The sequence below is a fragment of the Megalops cyprinoides genome, chromosome 8 (genome assembly GCF_013368585.1).
Source record: "Megalops cyprinoides isolate fMegCyp1 chromosome 8, fMegCyp1.pri, whole genome shotgun sequence".
NCBI classification, from domain to species: domain Eukaryota; kingdom Metazoa; phylum Chordata; class Actinopteri; order Elopiformes; family Megalopidae; genus Megalops; species Megalops cyprinoides.
Genome location: NC_050590.1, coordinates 22,481,478 through 22,501,755, shown reverse-complemented (window position 1 = coordinate 22,501,755; position 20,278 = coordinate 22,481,478). Strand labels below are relative to the sequence as shown.

Genomic DNA, 20,278 nt, shown 5'->3' with positions numbered 1-20,278 from the left:
TAAGGCTTGCTAAAATCTGTTCATCAGAATTAAGCCGAAAGATTGTGGCTGAACTTGGGCAAAGGTATTTGTTTATAATTCTGCATTCTGCATGTCTGACACCAACATACATAGGGAAATGTATGGTATGAAGAAGTGGGAGTACAGTAACATACGTCACTGCAAGTAGAAAGGTAAGTTAGTAAAGTAACTGAAAACTGTCCTTCTGCTTTCCATTGGTGAAGCTGAATTCAAACTTTTGCCATACCATTGATATGAATTCGTATTTGCAAAAAGATAAGCTCAATAATTCTTTGGTGGGGATTATTGAGATAAATTTAAAAAGCACTATATAACACATATATCAAAAGTGAATTCATTCTAAATGATACCACATAAAAGCTGCACAAACCAGAAAGTTTATTGATTCTTCTGCAAGTCCTGGATGTTTCAATATTTGTCTTCAAATATTGGATGACACACAGCACAAAGGTAATGTCAGAAATTACAATTTCCGTAAAATTACACAGAACGAGTTCAGGTAATATAAGGCCTTTGTATACTTTCTTTTAATTGTAAACTTTAAAAAAAAACTTTTGGACTTCCATTTTGGACTTGATAATACAGGGTCAAAGGGCAACTGTTCTGTTGTTCTCTTCTGAAGAGCTGTGAAAGGCAACAAAATCTGAAGCTTGTCGTTTTTTTTATATTGTAAAGGCTGAGATACATTTTGAAAAACTTCACATGAATGAGGAATTCCTCATTTCATTGGTATGGATATATCAAAGCTCAAACTCAACTCAATTTTGCCACTTTGATTTTCATTAATGTGTGGTACTGGAAAAGAACATTTGGTACAGATTTAGTGCTGAGACAAGGTTCACCACAAAGGACTGTCAATATTTGCAGGAATCTTACAAACTCTGCTGATGTTGTCACAATACAAACAGAGCCAAAATGTCACTAAATCTGGCCTTTCCACTTCAGATTATTTGGTTTAATTTTCACTACTTCTAGATTATAAAAAATGTTGTTTTACAAAATCAACTACAGTACTTCAGTAACATGCAAGCTAACTTTGACATGTATATATTGACATGACATGATGTTCTACCAACAAGTTTCTTAGGCTAAGTGTTCATTTATCATTGAATATCCTTTTTGTCAGTAGTGAAAATATCATAATTTCAGCATGTAGTCAATCATTCAAAAACACAACATGACAGTGGGACTGATGCAGGGCAAAGCTCCTACTTATATCTCAATAGTCTCTGCCACTGAACTCAACCCATCATCTCCCTGCAGTATAACCACATTGCTGTGCACCTTCTGCTCCTCCACTATTATGCACTTCTCAGTAGAATCTGAGACAATGATCTCTATGACATCCTCATTGAGCTGTATGCACTCCTGACCCTGCACCGTTGGGGTGAGTTCAGTGGTTGTTCCCACCACCTTGTGGACAACATGCTCTGGTGTGAAGGCTGCCCTGTCGTGGAATGGTCCAGCAGTGCTGATGACGACCTCCTCTGAAGTTGGTTCCACAGTCAGGTTTTCAATGTCTTGAACGTATACCACTGTCTGCTCCTCTGAGGACTCCACAGCCTCCCACTGGTGTGCTCTGGACCTTGTGCCTGCCTTCTGGGATCCCTTCCTTGGTCTTCCCTTCATTGGGGCAGGATGGCCAGGTTCTAGGGCTGCCAGGGCCTCAGCCAACTCTCCCGCAACCTTCTCCTCTTTCCTCTTGTGGACAAGCTGGTGGCGGACTAGGCTCTGCATCAATGTGTACCCGGCACCACAAGTTGGGCACTTGTAGGGTTTCTCCTCCAGGTGGGACTTCTGATGACGGCGAAGTTTGGTAGCCAAGGTGTAGCCCTTCCCGCACACCTCACATGTGTGGGGTCGTTCCCCTGTGTGCAGGAGCTCATGAGCCCGCAATGTATGGGGGTCCCGGAGAGCCTTGCCACAAACAGGGCAGAGGTAGGCCTCTCCTGTGTGTGAGATAAGGTGGCGCCTCAGCTCTGGTGCCTGTGAGAAGCGCCGATCACAGTGGTCACACTTGAAGGGCTTCTCCCCAGTGTGGATGCGTAGGTGGCCAAGCAAGTTGCCACGTTGTCGGAAGGTCTTGCCACAGTGGGGGCAGGGATGGGGCCGTTCACCAGTGTGTAGTCGCATATGATTCCTCAGAGAGCCTGAGTTCGCTAGCTCCTTACCACATACAGGGCACTTGATCTTAGCTGCACGGATACCGGTCTCCCTTGCCCGGTGGGCCTCGCGGTGGATACGCAAGGATGGCCGGCGGGCAAAGGCCTTACCGCAGATGTCACACACAAAGGGCCGCTCACCTGTGTGAAGAACCTCATGCTCCTTCAGATCTCGCTTCAGGCCATAGCTCTTGTCACACTGCTGGCATTTGAAGGGCCTCTCACCCTTGTGCATCAAGAGGTGTGCACGGAAGCTTTCCTGTGAACTGTAGTTCTTTCCGCACTCTGTACATAGGTAAGGTTTCAGGTCCGAGTGAGTAAACTTGTGCTTCTTCAGGTGGCACAGTTGGAAGAAACTTTTGTCACACTCATCACATTTATACCGTCTCTCCCTGGTATCAAAGTGGAAGAGCTCTGGGACTGGCATAAAGTTACCTTGTGAGGCTCCCTGCCCCCCTAAATAAATGCCCTTGAGGAAGTCATATGTATTTTGCTGTATCACAAAGTGATGGATCTCCTCCTTTTGTCCAGGGCCTGCATCTCGGGTGGACTGTCTATTCTCCGCACCTTCTGATGAGGCTTCCACAGCGCTTTCCTCAGATGGGCTCTGCTCCTCCACTTGCTGCTCCAGGACCCTCATCTTACGCTCCTGTAGTCGCTTCTGTATACGGCTCACGAGTGTGTGAACCTTTCTGGGTTTGGCAGCTAGACGAGAGCTGGCCCTGGATGCCCCTGCTCCTTGATCTTCTGTCTTTTTGCTATCCTCACAATCTTCCCCCATATTTTGTGTTTGTTCACTCTCATTTTGAAGCACACTGGACTGCTGGGGATAATCACTGGTTGTATTGTTCACCTGCCAGTTGTCTCCACCCCCATTTTGCTCATTTTGTTTAGGGCCACGTGTTTCAGGGCTCCTCAAGGGTTTCTTCTTCATTCTAAAGATCTGAGGTTTTCTTCTTTTGATTTGAGTCTGTAGCATGCTTTTCACCTCTCCTTCTCCTGAAGGCTCTTGAGAAATGTTGGTTATGTCTGGAACCATGATGTGCTCTGACGGACTTTGTTTGAGGTCTGGATAAAGATAAAAGAAAAAAATCGAGTCATCAAAAGAATTCAAATTGTATACTCTGACAAACGAGAACTCACATTTAACAACCTGGTACCTGGAAGCTGCTCCGTGGCGGTGTCCTCCTCAGATTGGTTCAATTTGTTCTCAAGAATTGTTTCCTCTTCAAGAAGCCTGCCTTTTGGTGTGATTTCCACCTCCTGGCTTGTGTCTTGCTTCAGTGGTTCAGTAGAACATTGCTGGTCCTCCAGCCAGAGAAGCAGCTCTGTTCCTGGACTGATATCCTCACAAGCCCTGAGGCAGAGCCTGCCACCCACCTCGTGGACACTTACATTCTGCTTCTCTTTACTCCTTGCAATGCAGGCAAACCTGAGGCAACCAAAGGGGAGTCACAAGTCATGAAGGAGAGCATTTGATGTGACATAGTTTGACTACATCCCAATTGAGCCCCACCCACTTGCTGCGAGTGGCCTCCATGTTATGTGTTGCTGACATCCAAGTTAGGGCCACTCAAAGAAGAATGAGTTATAACTAAGGAGATATATGTTCCCTCAAGATCGTCGCTCTGCATCGACGGGGAACCTGACTGTCCCGACCCGATAGGGTCGCTCTTTTCAGACATGATCACTGTCCGTATAGGTACCTCAGCCGTGGAATTAACTCCCCACGGAGGTTAGGACAGTGGAATCACTGGCCATCTTCCGACGCAGACTGAAGACCCACTTCTTCAGACTGCATCTCGGTTCCACTGCAATCCCAGCCCCTAACACCTAATACCTCTAGTATTTGATAGTTGCTTTACGTGTGGGATTGTGATTCTGTGTTCCAGGTGCTGTTGTATCGTAGTATACTTAGCTTGCGTCAGATTGCACAAGTTAATTTGTAGTACAGCTCGAGTAGTATTATGCTCATACTCACTGGTCTGGGAGTGTTGGTAGCCTGGTCTGACATTGTTGCTTGTTTAAATTGAATGGATACAATTATGCTCTATTGAGCTGGAAGTTGCGCTGGATTATATTGATATTATTGCTTAAAAATAAACCTAAACATATAAATCCTTGGTTTGTACTTTGTTGTTCATAGTTCGTTGAGTTTAAGTTGGAAATTGCAAAAAATGCATCACTGATTTATTGTGACATGCATGCATGAAACCAAAATACAAGTAGCCTCAACCTCTGCAAGTGCCAGGTTACTTGTGTGATCAAAGTGGATAATCAAGGCCTAAAAGCCCCTAAACCACTTCTGAAATTCACTGCCTAACCTCTGAACACCCTCAAATATGAAGGCAGTAGGGCAATAGGTAAGGGAATAGGAAGTGGAGTAGGAAAAATGATTTCCTCCCCTAAACTGCAGCTAAGTCCTTAATATATAAACATAAATGCTATTGACCTGTGGAAAAACACATTTCAAATTTCGTGTCACACAAGGTTCAAAAATTTGCTACACAGGATTATGTGCCCTACTGACATCTCCGTCAATATACTTCTCCCTGGAGAGGGTTATGTTTAGCCTTCCACATTGCTTGCATGTATTTTTATCAAAGATATGCCTGATTGTTTACCATCCTTTCAGTCAGTCAAACATGGTTCAATTTTGTGATTTTAATGGGTTAACTAAAACAGGGAAACCCTTTCCCGGGCGAGAAGTATCATATAGTACATATCAGTCTGCTCAGCAAACTAATTTCAGGTAAAAAAGTAAATAAATAAATAAAAAATGAATGAAATAAAGTTAATGTGATAAGTTTGGGTTTCAGATCTACAATATTTCCTTTTCCAGATTGCAGTAGAAAAGCTAAAACTGTCTTGACATACCTAATCCAGTAACTCTTGTCCCCACAAGGTCCACTGGCTACAGCTGTGCATGGCTCCTCTAACCCGCTCTACGAAGAAATCATGACACACTGTTCTTATAAACTGTATAATGATAAATTCAAATTTGTACAGAGGACAGCAAACATTGAGTTCTACTGATACGTTAAGAGGTTAAAAACTGGGCACTGCATGTGAAAAGTACTAAAAGATCCTGGGTCTGTGCATGCAGTCTTTTACCAATGTATTATCAAAGATGGTTGCTGAGGTCTGTGACATACACCATGTTCAGAAATACTAACAATAGCCAGTATGTACCTCTTGTGTTTCTGGGTGTTTTGCTTGGTCTTCCTGTAGGCCTAAGAGGGCACCTTTCTGCAGGGCGCGTCCAACACACCACAATCCTAAGCGGCCATTATTTGCCAAGGATGGACCAACTGTCAGCCCTCGAGGCACAGCATTCAAAACACTGTGGAGGGACTCCTGACCTGGGGGTGAATCCTTTAAACATCTCAGGGGATCTTTTCCACTGTGTGTAGACACTAAATTCAAACCAAACACAGCCAACTTTACAACATGCTTACAAATGAGATTAAATACCATTATCATATTGTCATATTCCATCCGTATGCATGATAATTAGCAAATTACATTTTCGGATTATCTGTCACATGCATAAAAAAATATGTTCACGTAAACAGTGTGGCTTTGAAATTAGCCACAAAAACTAGTTGATAAACACATTTTTGAGGACTACGTTTTGTCACTCAATAGTGAATACAGTATACATTTTTCACGTTGGCAACTCCAGCAAGAACCACTATGTAATGGTTCGGTCTACGTGATGCACATATAGCTACCTACACAACACAAACACTTCAAATCGTCGGTCATAGCCTGCAGTGGTAAATATATATGAGCATGCGCAACTGTGCCGAAATGAATTTCGGCGCTAACACAAAACAGGCAATGTATTAATCCCATCAATAACAAAGTCAGATAACTAGATTAGTAAAATAGCGAGCAATTTTAAATCACCCCAGAGAAGATAGAGCTGGTAAGTCTGACATCGTTATTTTAATTATACTGGCTAGCCAGCAAGCTACACAAACTCGTGTGGACCAAGGAGGCAAATACCCCTATACTACATGACGCGGACTCCAAAACAAAGGTGTAGCTAATCTGGCTCTCTAGTCACCGTCAATACTTTGAAACCGAAACAAACTTCAGACGCTACATTTTTGGTACATCGGATAACTAGCCAACAAGTAACTGCAAAAGCTGATTATAGCAAGCAAATTAAGGTAGCTTCTTCGACATCGGAAGTCCCTTCCTCACAATTCGTTACCTAGTTTGTTGGTTTTAAATCGCCTGTCTAGCTATTCATTAGTCTTCGGCGATTACTGAGCGTCTAGCCGGGTAGCAACACCAAACCTCTCAGATTACTGGATAGCTAGCCTTTCCCAACGTGAAGAGCCATTGAGCTGGCCAAAAATCAAAGGTTAGCAAGCTCGCGAGCATATCATTTCGCGACATGAAACGGCTATTTATTTACATGAAAAATATCGCCACAAACAATAACTTGAGAATATAAATTAAACTAACTCAGGGTTAGATTTCTTCTACGCCTTGGCCAATGGAATGCTTTCTATTTTTTAACTAAAACTCCGGGAAAATTATCATTCTCCAGCCAACAAGGACAACGTCCGGAAGTTGTAGCTTCTAGTCAAACCTTCCCCGAGGAAACACTTCCTATACAAGAGCAAGCGAGCCAACGTTACAATTTAGATATCTATCTTAAAGAAATCATTTTATAAGATGAGATACATTTTGGTTAAATTATATGTAGCTGTAGCTAACCATGATGACGTGGTTGATTAAATTCAACAGTTATACGTATATAGTCATGTCGGTTTGCAATTTAACTTTAGAATCGAGCCATTTCTATACGACCGAGTTATTTGTGACACTTAGAAAAGTGGCTTTCTACTCGTATCTGGTACCTGGCCAGACATTTTTAAAATAACCTTAGTGACGTTTATTCATTTTATATACCCTAAATTGGCATTTGACAGTTCTGATTATTCTTAATAATTTGTAAGTACATGAAAGTGATATGAATTAAATTCCAAGGTGCTTCTCTTTGCATTGTCCTGAATTCGAGCTAGCTAGGAAACTCGCTTGATGGGGGCCCATGTGATTAGCTTGGCAGCTAACATTGTTTAGTCTGTGTTTACAGTATGTGGAAGCAGCTAGCCAGCTAAAGCAGCAGCTGCAACAGAAATGTTGGTTTAGAAGAAAACGTTCGGTAGCCAACTAAGCTCCTGTTGTACACGTTTCCGTCGTTAATTTCTTTGAATTCCCATCATATTTTTTATTGCCATTTGTAACGTGTAATGATTCATCTTTTATTCCATTTAGTTAGATATCGCATTAGCTGTACTCTTTGGCTGCGTTGTAGGTCGTGAATAATGAAGACTGCTAACTTCATTTCGTTAAGTGTTAAGATTTAACGTTAAGATGTAATGTTGATTGTCGTTTTTTAGTATTGGTTATGCGAGTAAAATGAACTAGACAGCTCAGTGACTTCAGCATACTCAAATATACACAAATAAATTTTATGAATATGTACGTAATTTAATAGAATTGTCTTTTAAAAATCAGAGGAACCGCTTTTTAGAGGGGGCGTTGTGTGGTTTGACCTTTGGTGTAGATGTAGGTGTAGATACTCTAAAGGATTACCACATGTATACATAAATCCTAATTGTTGATCCACTTAAGGGTTCAGACAAAACAAAATCTAACTGCACCTCTGTGACATCAGGACCAGTATTTGCCTTCTCCTTTGACATTAGAAATGATAAACTACAAGGGTAAAATAAACTGATTTTCTTAAGAAAGTAGTTGAAATTTAGGTAGATTTTTTTGTTGTTTATAGAGGCATGTCCTAAATGCACGTCCTGTTAAAAATTCCACGTGGTTTGTCAGAGATGGAATATAAAAGGAGTTATAGCAGAAGTGGTTTCAGATTATTTTTCATACCGAAAATGTCATGCATTACATTTGCATGTGTTATTGCACCAATATTTGTTACACCAGGTATCTTGAGTTTATCTTGTTCATGCTGTTTTGTTTCTCAGACATTTATTTTTTTTCCCTGCCAAACTGACTTATCTTTTACGTCAAACACAGATTATACATTATTCCAGTACAGTAGGTTGCCGTTTTGGGTAATATTTGCCATTTAGCATTTGGATTATAAGACATGGCCAACAGCTGAATTTTAAGTCGAGTAATTTCGCAATTCTAACATCTTAAGTTTCAAATGGCTAGCAGTCTGCTTGGACTGTAGCCGTCCTTTTGGGACATTCATAAAGTAGCTACAATACATCTAAATGTAGCCAATAATTTAGAATGGTCTGTGCATACTTTATTTATGGTGATAATGTGATTTTAATACCGGAAGGAAATGTTAAAAAGAATGTTTTGCTGTCGTTATACACGCGATCTGTAACAAGGGTTTAAATAGCCTCACCCTACACACAGCTGTGCATAGTGTTTCACTGTTATGCAGGCAAACTTTTGCAAATATTTTTTTCCGTCTGCCTTTGATTTGGGGTCCCCTCTGTTCTCAAGTTGCTTTCTTCCGTTTTCCATGTCATTTCCTGTAATAAAAAGATGGTGGTCAAAGCTAAGAGAAGCTGCTGACTCGCTGAAATTATTTCAAATAAAAACTTTACATCGCCGAGGACTAGTAAAATCAAATTGTACCAGTGCGTCGTCGGTGGCGAAACAAGAGACGGGAGACTAAATATTGTGAAAGAAAAGGATTAGAATACATCCCTCATAGGGCTGCGGATTCTAGGAAGGTGAGTCTGTCTTTTAGTAGCCAATGTGGCCAATGAAAATGGCTTCCGAAAACGTTAGGCAAATTGCCAATTGCCTGCAGAGGGAAATCGAGGAAACGTCTGCTTCTAATGTATAAAACTATGCGGTTCGTATGTTAGTTGTTCGTTCTGTGTATTACCATAGGTGTTGAAGTAGTGGCGTTGTTAGAAAAAACTTTACAGGTATATTGCGAGTTTGTTTTAAAGGGACATGATTGCCCCAGTTGTTGCAGTTTTTACACAGCTCGTTTTGTTTTGAGCGACGTTGCTGAGAACCAATCAGCACTCCGCCTTGGTGGCCGAGACATTTCGGATAGAGAGTGCGTTACCAAGGAGGAGTATTTGGATGTTGGGCATTTGTCGATTAATGTGGACGTGTGCTCTTTAAAGGTGTCCGCCCTCATTAGCAGTACCTATTGTACTAAGAATTTCTCATAGGTGTACTTCGCCACCCCCTACCTTTAAGTACAGCATTAACAGCACTGTCCTTGTTCAAAGTAACAATAGTAATAAGAGTTAGAATAATAACACGCATGTGTTAGTTCACGTGTGGATTGCATTTGTTAATACAAAGGAAAAGTCCACCTGCAATGCTGACAAATCTAACTCCGTATAAGCTAGATAGGCAAAATAAAGGGGTTAGGAATAAACTCTTAGATGTTTATACATTTTACCATTGCCCGATTGATGATTATTGCTGTTGCACAACTGTTTTTTTTTTTTTTTTTTTTTTTTTTGCTGACAGCTAAGGACGAAGCATTGGATTAATCTGCTAGAACTTGATGTCTTTTGTTAGGATTTCATTTTGTTTGAATTAGATAATGTTAATCGTTAAAGAAATCGGTTTTGTTCTTTAAGTGTTCGCATTCTTGCAATACGATTCGATCGTTATGAAGTTTTTGCAGCCAATGGAGATTTTACGTTGATACATACACGTACGCACGTAGGTATTTGATAAAAAAAAAATCTGTGTTGTTGCACTAGTAAGCCATATGCAGTGGGTGTAATCGTTTTATCATACTGTCGAATTTAATTGTTTAAATGTCCTTAAAAAAATAGTCAAAAACAGATTCGAGACGAGATTACTCGTTAACTAGCCAGTGGCGTATTAAGATGTGAACGCTGCTGAAAACAATTAAATATAGTGGAAATATTTGCAATTCTACACCTTTAACATTCAACTACAAAGTTTTACAGACATAACTTGGGAGCAGGTAGAAAGCAACCGGTTAAATTCACATACATTTATTAATTCAGCGTTAGGCGTTATGATGTGCGATTTGCAGGCTAAATAATCTTTTGCATCTAGTTTAAAATTAAGTAAATGTGATTCAATGGCATATGGTATCTTTCAAAGCCGCACTGTACCAAAATGATGTATAGCTTTCCCCCTTATTAATTCGGGCTACATCTTTTTATAATATGTCCAGCCTTGTTCAGCAGGTAATGACCAAATCATTGCAGTCCAGTCTTTGTTTCCCCCCTCCCTCTCTCAAATTAGATGGAGTGGTGTAGGAGTGATTATATGAAACTGCAAGAATAAAGGGAAAAAACATGAGTCATTCTGAATTTCTGATAAAAGGTTGAAGTTGCAATCCTTTTTAGTCAGTGCATTGCAGATGGTTACTTTGGTGACATATAATAATTACACACTGCTCAAACTGGCAAGAATTATGCTGTAGCATGTTGTTTGCAATCAGTTTTGTTGACTTCATAGTCTCTGCAATGTGCGGATTGAAAATATATGTGTATAAAATAAGTTTCTTAATATTCTTTTGGCAGCTTGTTTTTCTCCAGTCTCATCCTTTATCTCACATCTGATATTCCCTGTTATCAATGTGAAGACTTTCAAAGCCTTTCAGCTCTTTAGCCCATATGGTTGATAATGCTGGCATGCTATGTCTGGAAACCTTGCACATCTCCCGACCTTTGAACCAGATGTGCTATATCTAATATCTACACATTCCCAACAAATCTCTGAAGTCTCTTATTACAGTTGTACAATACATTTCTTTAGAATTCTTGTGTTTGCCCTTTAATTCACATGTGCACATTTGATGAATCCCTTAGTAGGGAAGGTGGCCATAGTTTATAGATGGTCTTGGGACCATAACTCTTTACAGCAAGAAGTCTCTGTTTTAACCATGCAAGGCTGCATTATATCAGCAAGGTTGTCTTTACAAACACAAGAAGGACCTGGAAATTCTTGGAAAAAATATGTGTGCAAGTAGACTGTGTGAGAATAATGACTGTGTTATTAGACATAGTAAATGGGACTAAACTATGCCTGTCAGTCATTACAAAATAAAATTTACATCAAGTCAGCTTCAGATAAAATTTCTTGAAAGCAATTCACAGGAGACAAACATCTCTGACATCTCCACTCTGTGGTATAAAATGTTTATACATGTATATGAAATGTGTACTAAAAGGCCAAGTTGCTCAAATGTATAAATCAGTAAGTAGTCAGTATTACTCTTAGTCAGTATTAACTGATTTGCAAAAATAACTCAGCCATTCAATGTGTTGGTGTGATAGGAGGTCAGCTAACAAATAAAAAGTTGTAGCTTGGCTGTTTTGTAAGCCAGTGCTGTTATTGTTTTAGATATCTTGTCTTTTTTGCAGCATACCTTATGTGTTAAAATGATATGCAGATGACTTATGAACTATAAGATTGGTAAATTTGCACATAAATGTATACACAGAAGGAAATGAATGACAGGCAGATGTGTAGAATGGGTACCCATAGTGATTCAGTTGTGTTGTAGAAGAGACCCTCTTCAGTTTTCCTTGCAGCAGGAAATGATATTGCAACTATGCCAATGTTTGTGGATGAAGGTCCTGTATCACGTTTTTCATGAAAGATATGAAGCCCTTAACACAGTATAAATTATTCTGAAGCAACCAAATTTTTGTCTTGCTAGTTTTTTGTTTGTTTAGTTAAGCCCTCCACCGCAGTTTCTTAAAAAAGATTAAATTTCACTCATATTTACTACATACTAATAGCTAATAAAATTTGGAAAAGGTAACATACAGGTCTGAGTTTTGTATGTGGTTTTACCCGCTGTAGGGCTGTAAGAGGTATCTGTGACCATGTTAGCTGGCACAAAACAGCTTCTATATCCATTAGGTTATTTCTTGAGGTTTTGGGACATGGAAATAAAGAAAGAAAGTGTCAGAAGAACCTTGAAGATAAATTGACACCAAGTATTTGGAAGCCAAAATTTCAGAGTTGATCATACAAAGGGATGTTTGGTAGCAGTTATCATCTCTGTCATGGTAAATCTGTCTAGATAGCATGTGCCCCCCACCCACCCAATTATTGGTTGATTTGAGACAGAATGACCCAGTTCTTCAACCACAGTCTGTTCCATTATAAGGAACTGTTTATTATTCCCCGACCATTTTCATTATTGGTTTGTATCAGCACACAGAAGCTTGAAAGGACATTGTGTCCACACAGAGAAACAATAAACCATAATGCAAGTTACTTGAAAGAGGAAATGTTGGATAACGTTTGTTTGGAATAGTAATGTATTTAGTGGTAAGCTGGTGCTGAATGGATGAACGGATGGGTGGCAGCTGTTTTTTTCTACTCACATGTGACAAATGCGTCTACTGACAGAATGTAGTTTGTATGTGTGGAAGTCCTGGACTTTTTGTACACCAGTGTTTTTGTTATTGGTCACGCCCAAAGTATCTGCATTGGTTTTTACCTATAATTCTATACAAGGCTATAATGAACAGATGTAGATTTAGTCCAGTTATGAAACAGGCCATGCAGACAGGCAGACCAATGGTGAGAATTGGAGGGTATTGGGTATTGGAGGATTGGTGATGATGTAATGTGGTGGGAAAATTAAGACAGAAAAAAGGCAAAAGATGAGGTAGGGGAAGAAAGTCCAAGTTTGATTGTGTGTCTTGCAAGTGAAAATGAGAGGCATTTATGTTTGTGGGTTCTCCTCCTGTCCTTCCTTCAAAAAGTGGTGTCCTGTCTGTAAGATGGCTATTTACACTGTTTATAGACACATCACTGCTCCCAAGAACCCTGTGTTCCAGGTTACAAGGACAATGGTCAGAGCCACAGAAACTCTTGAAAAGATGTTCATGTCTAGTTTTCAATTAGTCAGTTATGCCTCATGCTTTGCTTTTATATGTATGATAAGATACAGTTAATTTAAACAATTCACATTAAGTATTGTAAGAAAATTAAATCAAGAAAAATTACTTGTGTTTCAGAACTAATTCTAACTCATTTTTTGGTTCCAAATTTGTCAACTTGAACTCAAATTTCCTCAGGATCAACTAAAAACAACTAAAAATAACTAGGGTGGTGTGTCCATCCACTAGTAATGACTAATTTGAATTTTCTTTGCTGTTTTGTTTCCTTAGCTCCGACATGTCCGACTGAGCTGGAAGTCAAAGGGCCACTTCAACCCATTCCCCACACGATGGCAGAGTCAGCGGCCACCCAGAAAACGTCATCCTTGGAATTGGAACCCAACTGTAGCACTAGGTAGTTGTTTCAGGCTGATAGCCCTCTTTCCCAAAATGTCCACATTAATTTTCTTCTCCAGAAATTAGTATGATGATGATTATATGCAAGATGGACAATCATGAGCTAAGTATTTTTGTTGCTATAGTCTTGATGGACAGATCCAGTCACTATAGCCTTATTACCTAACTGTAATTGTGATGGCAGTGTGAAAGAGTGCTTTGAGGAGAAGGGAAGTGAAAGAGAAGGAAGGAAGTAGAAGCCTAATTTAAAGCCCATTGAGAAGTAGAAGCCTAGTTTAAAGCCCATTGAGAACGTTGGGGACCAAACCTTTGTATATGATCAGAATCCTGGGAATCTGCTTGAAACACTGAACTGCTGTAGCCACAGCATGGGAGATGCTGGCACAAAATTGCCTCCTACCTTGTTCCACTACATGCAAAGGAGATATGAAGCCATCAGAAAACTAAAGGTAGATCTAGGAGGTCTACAGTAACAGTGAGTTGTACATATGGTGATATGTTTTGTTTTATGATCAAGGAGATATCAAGTATCATTATTTTGGCTTGTATTTCATGGAAAAGATTCTCCATGTTTCTGGCAGCTATATTTTGTAGTGTGTTCAAGTTGATAATTGGGAAATATTTTAAATGTAAGCTATTCAAGGATAACCCAGACATGGAGAATAATTTTTACTGGTCATCTCATTCTCTTAATACAGCCAAATCACAGACAAGGAGTCTTTTGCACCTGAAGAACCAAACAAGAAGCTGAAAGTTGATCATGCATCTGGTAGCACCGAAAGCCTGCACAATGTTGACTTTTGGTGTAAGTTTAAGTATTGTTATTGTTCTGATTGATATCAGTAGTTCTGCATGGTATAAGCAGCTTCTGTTATTTACATGTTGCACATCTGTAAGAATTATAATTAGGGCTTTCATCAGATATCTGGATCTTAGAGAGCTAAGATTATAGTCAAATGATATTGTGAAGTAACAAGGTGTCTTGCTTGGACTGCCTACAGTTTTTAATTTTCATGGTTATTTTGCAGCCTAAATGCTAATTACTTGTTAGAAGATGAGCAGTACAACATTGTGTTGACTGAATCACATATTCTTTCCATGTCTGAGTAGTTTGTGAAGAGTGTAAGGAGTACTTCATAGAGGAATGCCCAAGCCATGGTCCTCCAGTCTTTGTCCCAGACACCCCTGTGCCTATTGGGGTCCCCAACCGTGCTGCTCTCACTGCCCCTTCTGGAATAGAGGTTTTCCAGGAAGGAGGAGAGATGGATGTGCGCTGTGTGGACAAGGACATCCCAAGGGGGGCTCTATTTGGCCCTTACCAAGGAGAGGTGGTCTCTCAGGACAAATCCTCAGGATTCTTCTCCTGGATGGTGAGTGGACTCCAGGCCTTTATCTAGTTTCCCAGAGCACTGTAGCATTGCCTTTATAAATGGTCCAATTATGCTATTTGTGGCAACCCTGGAGTCTGTTTTGATGTCTATGAAAACAAGAAACACAATACAAGAGGACAAAACAGACAGACAGAAAAGACAATAAAATACAAGGCAGTGCAAACAAATAAAATGCAACAGAATGAAATAAAATGCAATTAACAGAATACTTTCTTATTGTTAACTCAGGATCAGTATGGGTTGAGGGAATGATTTTTGGGTGCTACCCAAGCATGATCTTAAAGAAATATTTAAACTGTTCCTTAATTTGACCAGTTTCTATCTGCTCCTTCATTCCACCTGTAGACCTCACTGTCTATGTTCAATCCAACACTACTTTACCTTTTCAGAGCTCATCTTCTACTAGTTTTCCTATATAATCCATCTTTATTACTCCTTCTAATCCTCCGACTATGTACTACTAACTACTTATCAGTGGAATGAGCACCAAACCAGTAAAAGACTGCAGTCTAAAAATTTTATATGCATAATTTGTCTTTACAATCCAGTCTATTTCAGCCAAGCAATTATGGTCCCGCATTTTCTCTTTTTAAACCTGAACTGTTTTCAGTAGCTTTCTTATTGACTTTCAAGGTACATAATTTTATATAATTATTTGCTTTATTGAAATGATTGTGAGATAGTGATCCCAATAATGATCGTCACCATCATACTGCAGTTTAAGTAACATTTAAATATTGACATTTTTCCTTTTCCGTAGATTGTTGATGAAAACAACACATACAAATCCATTGATGGCAGCGATGAAACCAAGGCTAACTGGATGAGGTATGTAGCTCTTTTTTTATGTTGATCAGAAAATGGCCTTTGTGTGAGCTACTCTGAAGTTTACTGGCTGCATTGCATTGTGTTATATTCTCAGTTGTGTGATCTTATCTGTATTATTTGACCACGGTTTGACAACAAAGATATCTTTGTTGAGATATAGATAAAGAGATCCAACATTTGGATGTGAAAATTAAGGATAAGACTTGAATGATGTTTTGCAGTGATGTATTATGAAAAAGCTTATTAGATGATAAATTGCAACTCTCGTTTCCAGAGGCTTATTATGTCATGACCCCTTTCAAGAATGGTTATATCATAATCCCTTTCAAGAATAGTTTTGACATAACCTCTTTCAATACCATCAGTGATCACAGCTGAGTACATGTACATTATCAATTAAAATGCATTGCACAGACCAGTATTTTTGCTTGCAATCATCAATACCTGGCCATCTCTGTTTCAAGTGCTGTTTGGGGGCTGGTAATAAATAAAATTGGGTCAGGACGCATGTGTTTATGAGTGCTTCATCCACAACCTGCCTCAGGTACGTGCGCAATTCTGCAGAGGAGAGCGAGCGGAATCTGACAGCCTTTCAACATGGCGAGCATATCTACTTTCGGGTGTGCCGGGACCTGGTGGTGGGTGAGAGGCTACGCGTCTGGTACAGCGACGAATACATGGGACGGCTCCACAGTATGTCCCAGGACAGCATTGACTGCAACCTGGCTGCAGGTGAGATGCTTCCCACTATACAGATGGCCACAAATGTCTGTACCTTTGATTTATTATATTTTTGTGAGCACAACGGCCTCGATTCAAAAACAGGAAATAAATTTCAGATAGTTGAGGTGTTCAGACACTAGGGGGAGCTATGAGACCACACAAAGCAACCGCTTTGGAAAAAGTTTTAAGTCGTAGTCTGTTCTCATTTCCATACATCTCATATTTAGGTTACTGCTTATTTTAGTGGACAGTAGCAAAATGCTGTGTGACAAAAGGCAGGTTAGCATTATTAGGCTGCACCTTTATATGGTAAATTGAATACCACAAAAAACTGTGTCCATTCAGTTTACTCTTTTAGACTGTGTTGTGCGTTATCATGGACAAATGATTTCCAGTGACAAAAGAGTTTCTAATTACACACATTTCCCTCTTAACCCCAAAACATTCTGAAAAAAAACATCTGTTCAATTTGCTTTTAACAACACTTTGTAGTCACAGAAACCCCATTTATATTGTACCAGGATCTGCAGAGTCCCTGCATTTTTCCCCACAGGTTTCTTGCAGTTAAGTCCCCTATGTAATGTGGTGACGTTTGAGGAATACTGTAATTTGTTTGGATTGAACTGTTGATAGTGTATATATTATGCTACATATAATAGGAAATCGAGTACAGTTATATGTTGAGCTAAAAGTATAAAGAAAACATAGGGTACCTATCAAATGTTCACTGATATGTGGTTATTTAACTGTATCTAATTGATACTGCTTTTGTGTTTACAACCTGTGGAAATAGTTTGTAAAATCTGTCACCAGGGAGTCTCCTCAATATGTTCCTGCCAATCAAAAAGGATACGCAAATGTCATGAATGCATTTTTAGTATCTGGGAGGAAATTACCATGACTGTGGCAGCTGTGGAATGATTATGTGCAACTCCTACTTTTCCTCTCATGTTTAAATGATATGGAGTTACCTGAACTTTCCCCAAAAAAGGACAAAGAACACTAATTAATTAACAATGACTGCAACAAAGTGTTGGAAAATCGCTCTTAACGTTGACATTAACCTATTTGACAATCATTCATTATGAATTTAATAATTTGAGATTTCTGTGATCATATGCCCTCGTATATGCCTGGAATTGCTGAGTTGACTACCTATGACTGTTACATCATCTGAAAGATTATAGCAAGGAAAAAAATTAACAGTGATTGAAAAACAGTACCTTGTTCATTCACTTGATTCCCCCTCCCTCGTTTTATTATATGAGCATGCTTTTGAAGTTGCATATGCTATGCATTTAAGCATTTTGTGAACACTGTATTAACCATGAAATTAACTGCTCAACAAGCCGGTTGATGGTTTAGCTGATGCTATATCCTGTTTATCAGATCAACATTACAAGCAGATAGATGAACATGTCACATATTTTAGACACCTCTTTTTTCCGCCAAATCCACACCGCATGCCTGGCAAGAATCAAAATTCTGTCCTCTGCAGAAGTGTTTCTGGGGTACTGTTGTGCATCACCATTAGCACTTTTAGTAGCTTCTGCCACTGGTTGCTAACACTCCTTTCTATTTCAAGCAGAAAACAATTTTTGTGTAGTATTTGGTCAGAGTGGAGCAGAACTGCATATTCTTCACAACGACAGGATTGCCTTTTTCCCAGGACCAGGCATTGCCCTAGTGAAAATAAGTAACAGAAACACTGATGTCATTTTGTTAGTATTTTTTTGCAGCTCTCAGCCTTTGCCCTTTTAAAAAAGCTTGAAAAATGCCAGTATTTATTTCATAGGGAAAGGGTCATAAAAATAGACTAATTCATAGCCTTGGTCTTGACATCTAGCCACAACATAGAATGGACCAGTCAGATTAGCAAATCCCAAACAAATAGTCTGTTAGGCAAGGAGCTTTCCTGTTTTTTTTTTTTATTTTTATTACACACATAAACTCACACTACTATATCCACTCTGATTTTGTTATGTTTGTGATTCTGCCATGAATTTTAACATACATTTAATATACATTCATTGTCTTTGCTTGTCAAGATCCTCATCTTACTGTGAGCAAAAGGGTGCTATAAATAATATTAAAAATAATAAATGCAATTACAAACTACTTACAGATATGGATATGTGGATGAAATGTGTTTTTGGGGTGTTGCCATTCTGGATTTTTCCCCTATCATTTTTGCTTGACTTCTGGTATTAACATAATGTAGCTCAAAAAAGCCTTGCAAAAACAGTGTAGTTATCCCTGATTGTTGGTCATCTGGTCCAGGTACATTCTTAGCATCTATCTATCAGTCAGTTTCACAGGCAATGGAGGCAACTCCATTGTGAGGGAATGGCAGTGTTTTTAGATTAAAATTGCCAAGTTGATGTAAAGACCTTAAGAAGAGAAATATTAAGTAGTTTTCTGTCAGCTTGCTTGGTGGGAGAAATGAAACAGCTGTACAATGGTAGGTTAATGTCTTACATAACTGTCCGCTACATTTATAGGAATTCCCCTGCAGTCTCTAACCTCTAGCACCCATTGTTGTTCTTTAAAATAACTAGTCAACTGAGTGTTGAATAGAAAAGATGTTGGCTACTAGCTGATCAGGCTTCCATGACCTGTAGGAAGTAAAGGAAATAAAGGAAATTATTTAAGGAAATAAAGGGCTCGCCACTTAGTTAGAGTTATGAGTAAAAAATATGCAAGTAGTGAAATACACCCACCCTTTTCAATAGGGTTGGTAAATTCTGGCTAATTTATATAAATGGGCACATTGCTTGCTTTTTTGTTCAGTTGTGAAGCTCGCTTATTTGTTGGCCAGTGATATTGAAGTTACAAAACTAGTTCACTGGGTCTACCCTGCAGGTTAATGGTCTGCCCATTTAAGTTTGGCAAAAAATGGAAAAAGGCAAGAATCGAAAAATACAGCATCGTGACTGCATATAATTTATGATGCATTTGTGTAATCCTAAAGATGTGGAGAGACTTGAGAGATGTGTAAACAGATGTTTACAGTGCTGCCCTGCCTCTTCCAATACAGTTTTATAATACAGATCAGTGGGGACACAGCACTCAATATCATTGAGTTTTGCAGATGAAGTGATAACTTAATTTTATTTGTTGGCTGGTTGGAGCATAACAGCTGTTCATACAGCTCCCTTTTGTTGTATGATCTATGACTGGTGAGGCCATTGGCTTGGGTTTTTGTGGTTAATTTTTAGTGAAGTAGCACTGCTTGTCCAGGGAGCAAGGCTGCACTTGGTTGATGGGAAGAGCCAGGCAAAGCGTGTAGATATTCTGAAAAAATACCTGTGAGTTAGTTGTTTGTGATTTATAACTTGGGTCTTTACATGGTCCAGGGTCAGAAGAAGTTACAGCTGTCAAGAGGTAAAAACAAATGCGTGCAAACAATTAAGCAAATTTTCTGCTCTCAGCTGATTTCTTTTCTTACTAGTTTGCAACACTACATTATTTATGTCATACTTTTGTAACATTAATTCTCACCATGTCTGGAAAGACTTAAATTATGTTTTATGTTTATGTAATTGTGTTTTAAGTGAATTGTGTTGAAAGTAGTGAACTCAATTTTTATTGTTGACGAGCAACACGTACTACCTTTGAAACAGTGTTTTCTGCGTAGGTGCAATATTGAATGAATGGAAGGATATGTAATTGGATTATTTAATGTGTGACTATTTCATGTGACTAAAAAGGTGATTCACAATCCCCATTTCTTACTAGTGTACCATACCATCAGATTCTGAGAAAGGCTCATTTCACTTGTATCTCCACTCAGCTATTTCACAGGGAGCAAAGGGGTACTCTGTATTGGGTAAAATGTGCTGACATCAGATGCTGTAATGGTACATGTGTTATT

General features: G+C 39.2%; 2 protein-coding genes across 5 annotated transcripts in view; one reads left to right on the top strand and one right to left on the bottom strand.

Moving 5' to 3' along the window:
• Nucleotides 1–1,086: 1,086 nt before the first annotated feature.
• znf408 (zinc finger protein 408) lies at nt 1,087–6,752 on the bottom strand. Its single transcript, XM_036535153.1, has 5 exons — nt 6,663–6,752; nt 5,376–5,599; nt 5,061–5,128; nt 3,344–3,615; nt 1,087–3,251 (listed from the first exon to the last, which is right to left on the bottom strand). Coding segments are annotated over exons 1-5 (2,583 nt in total). The 5' UTR covers nt 6,664–6,752; the 3' UTR covers nt 1,087–1,233.
• LOC118781971 (zinc finger protein 862-like) overlaps nt 5,953–20,278 on the top strand; it is a 29,403-nt gene continuing 15,077 nt past the window's right edge. For 2 of the 4 annotated variants that reach the window (XM_036535152.1, XM_036535149.1), the window contains exons 1-6: nt 8,737–8,926; nt 13,337–13,460; nt 14,161–14,267; nt 14,573–14,832; nt 15,614–15,681; nt 16,226–16,413. In XM_036535152.1, coding sequence (XP_036391045.1) covers nt 13,396–13,460; nt 14,161–14,267; nt 14,573–14,832; nt 15,614–15,681; nt 16,226–16,413 — 688 coding nt within the window. In that variant the 5' untranslated portion in view covers nt 8,737–8,926; nt 13,337–13,395. Of the gene's footprint in view, nt 6,115–7,068; nt 7,155–8,736; nt 8,927–13,336; nt 13,461–14,160; nt 14,268–14,572; nt 14,833–15,613; nt 15,682–16,225; nt 16,414–20,278 lie in introns of those variants that run through there. The other 2 variants (XM_036535150.1, XM_036535151.1) reach the window with 2 other exon arrangements.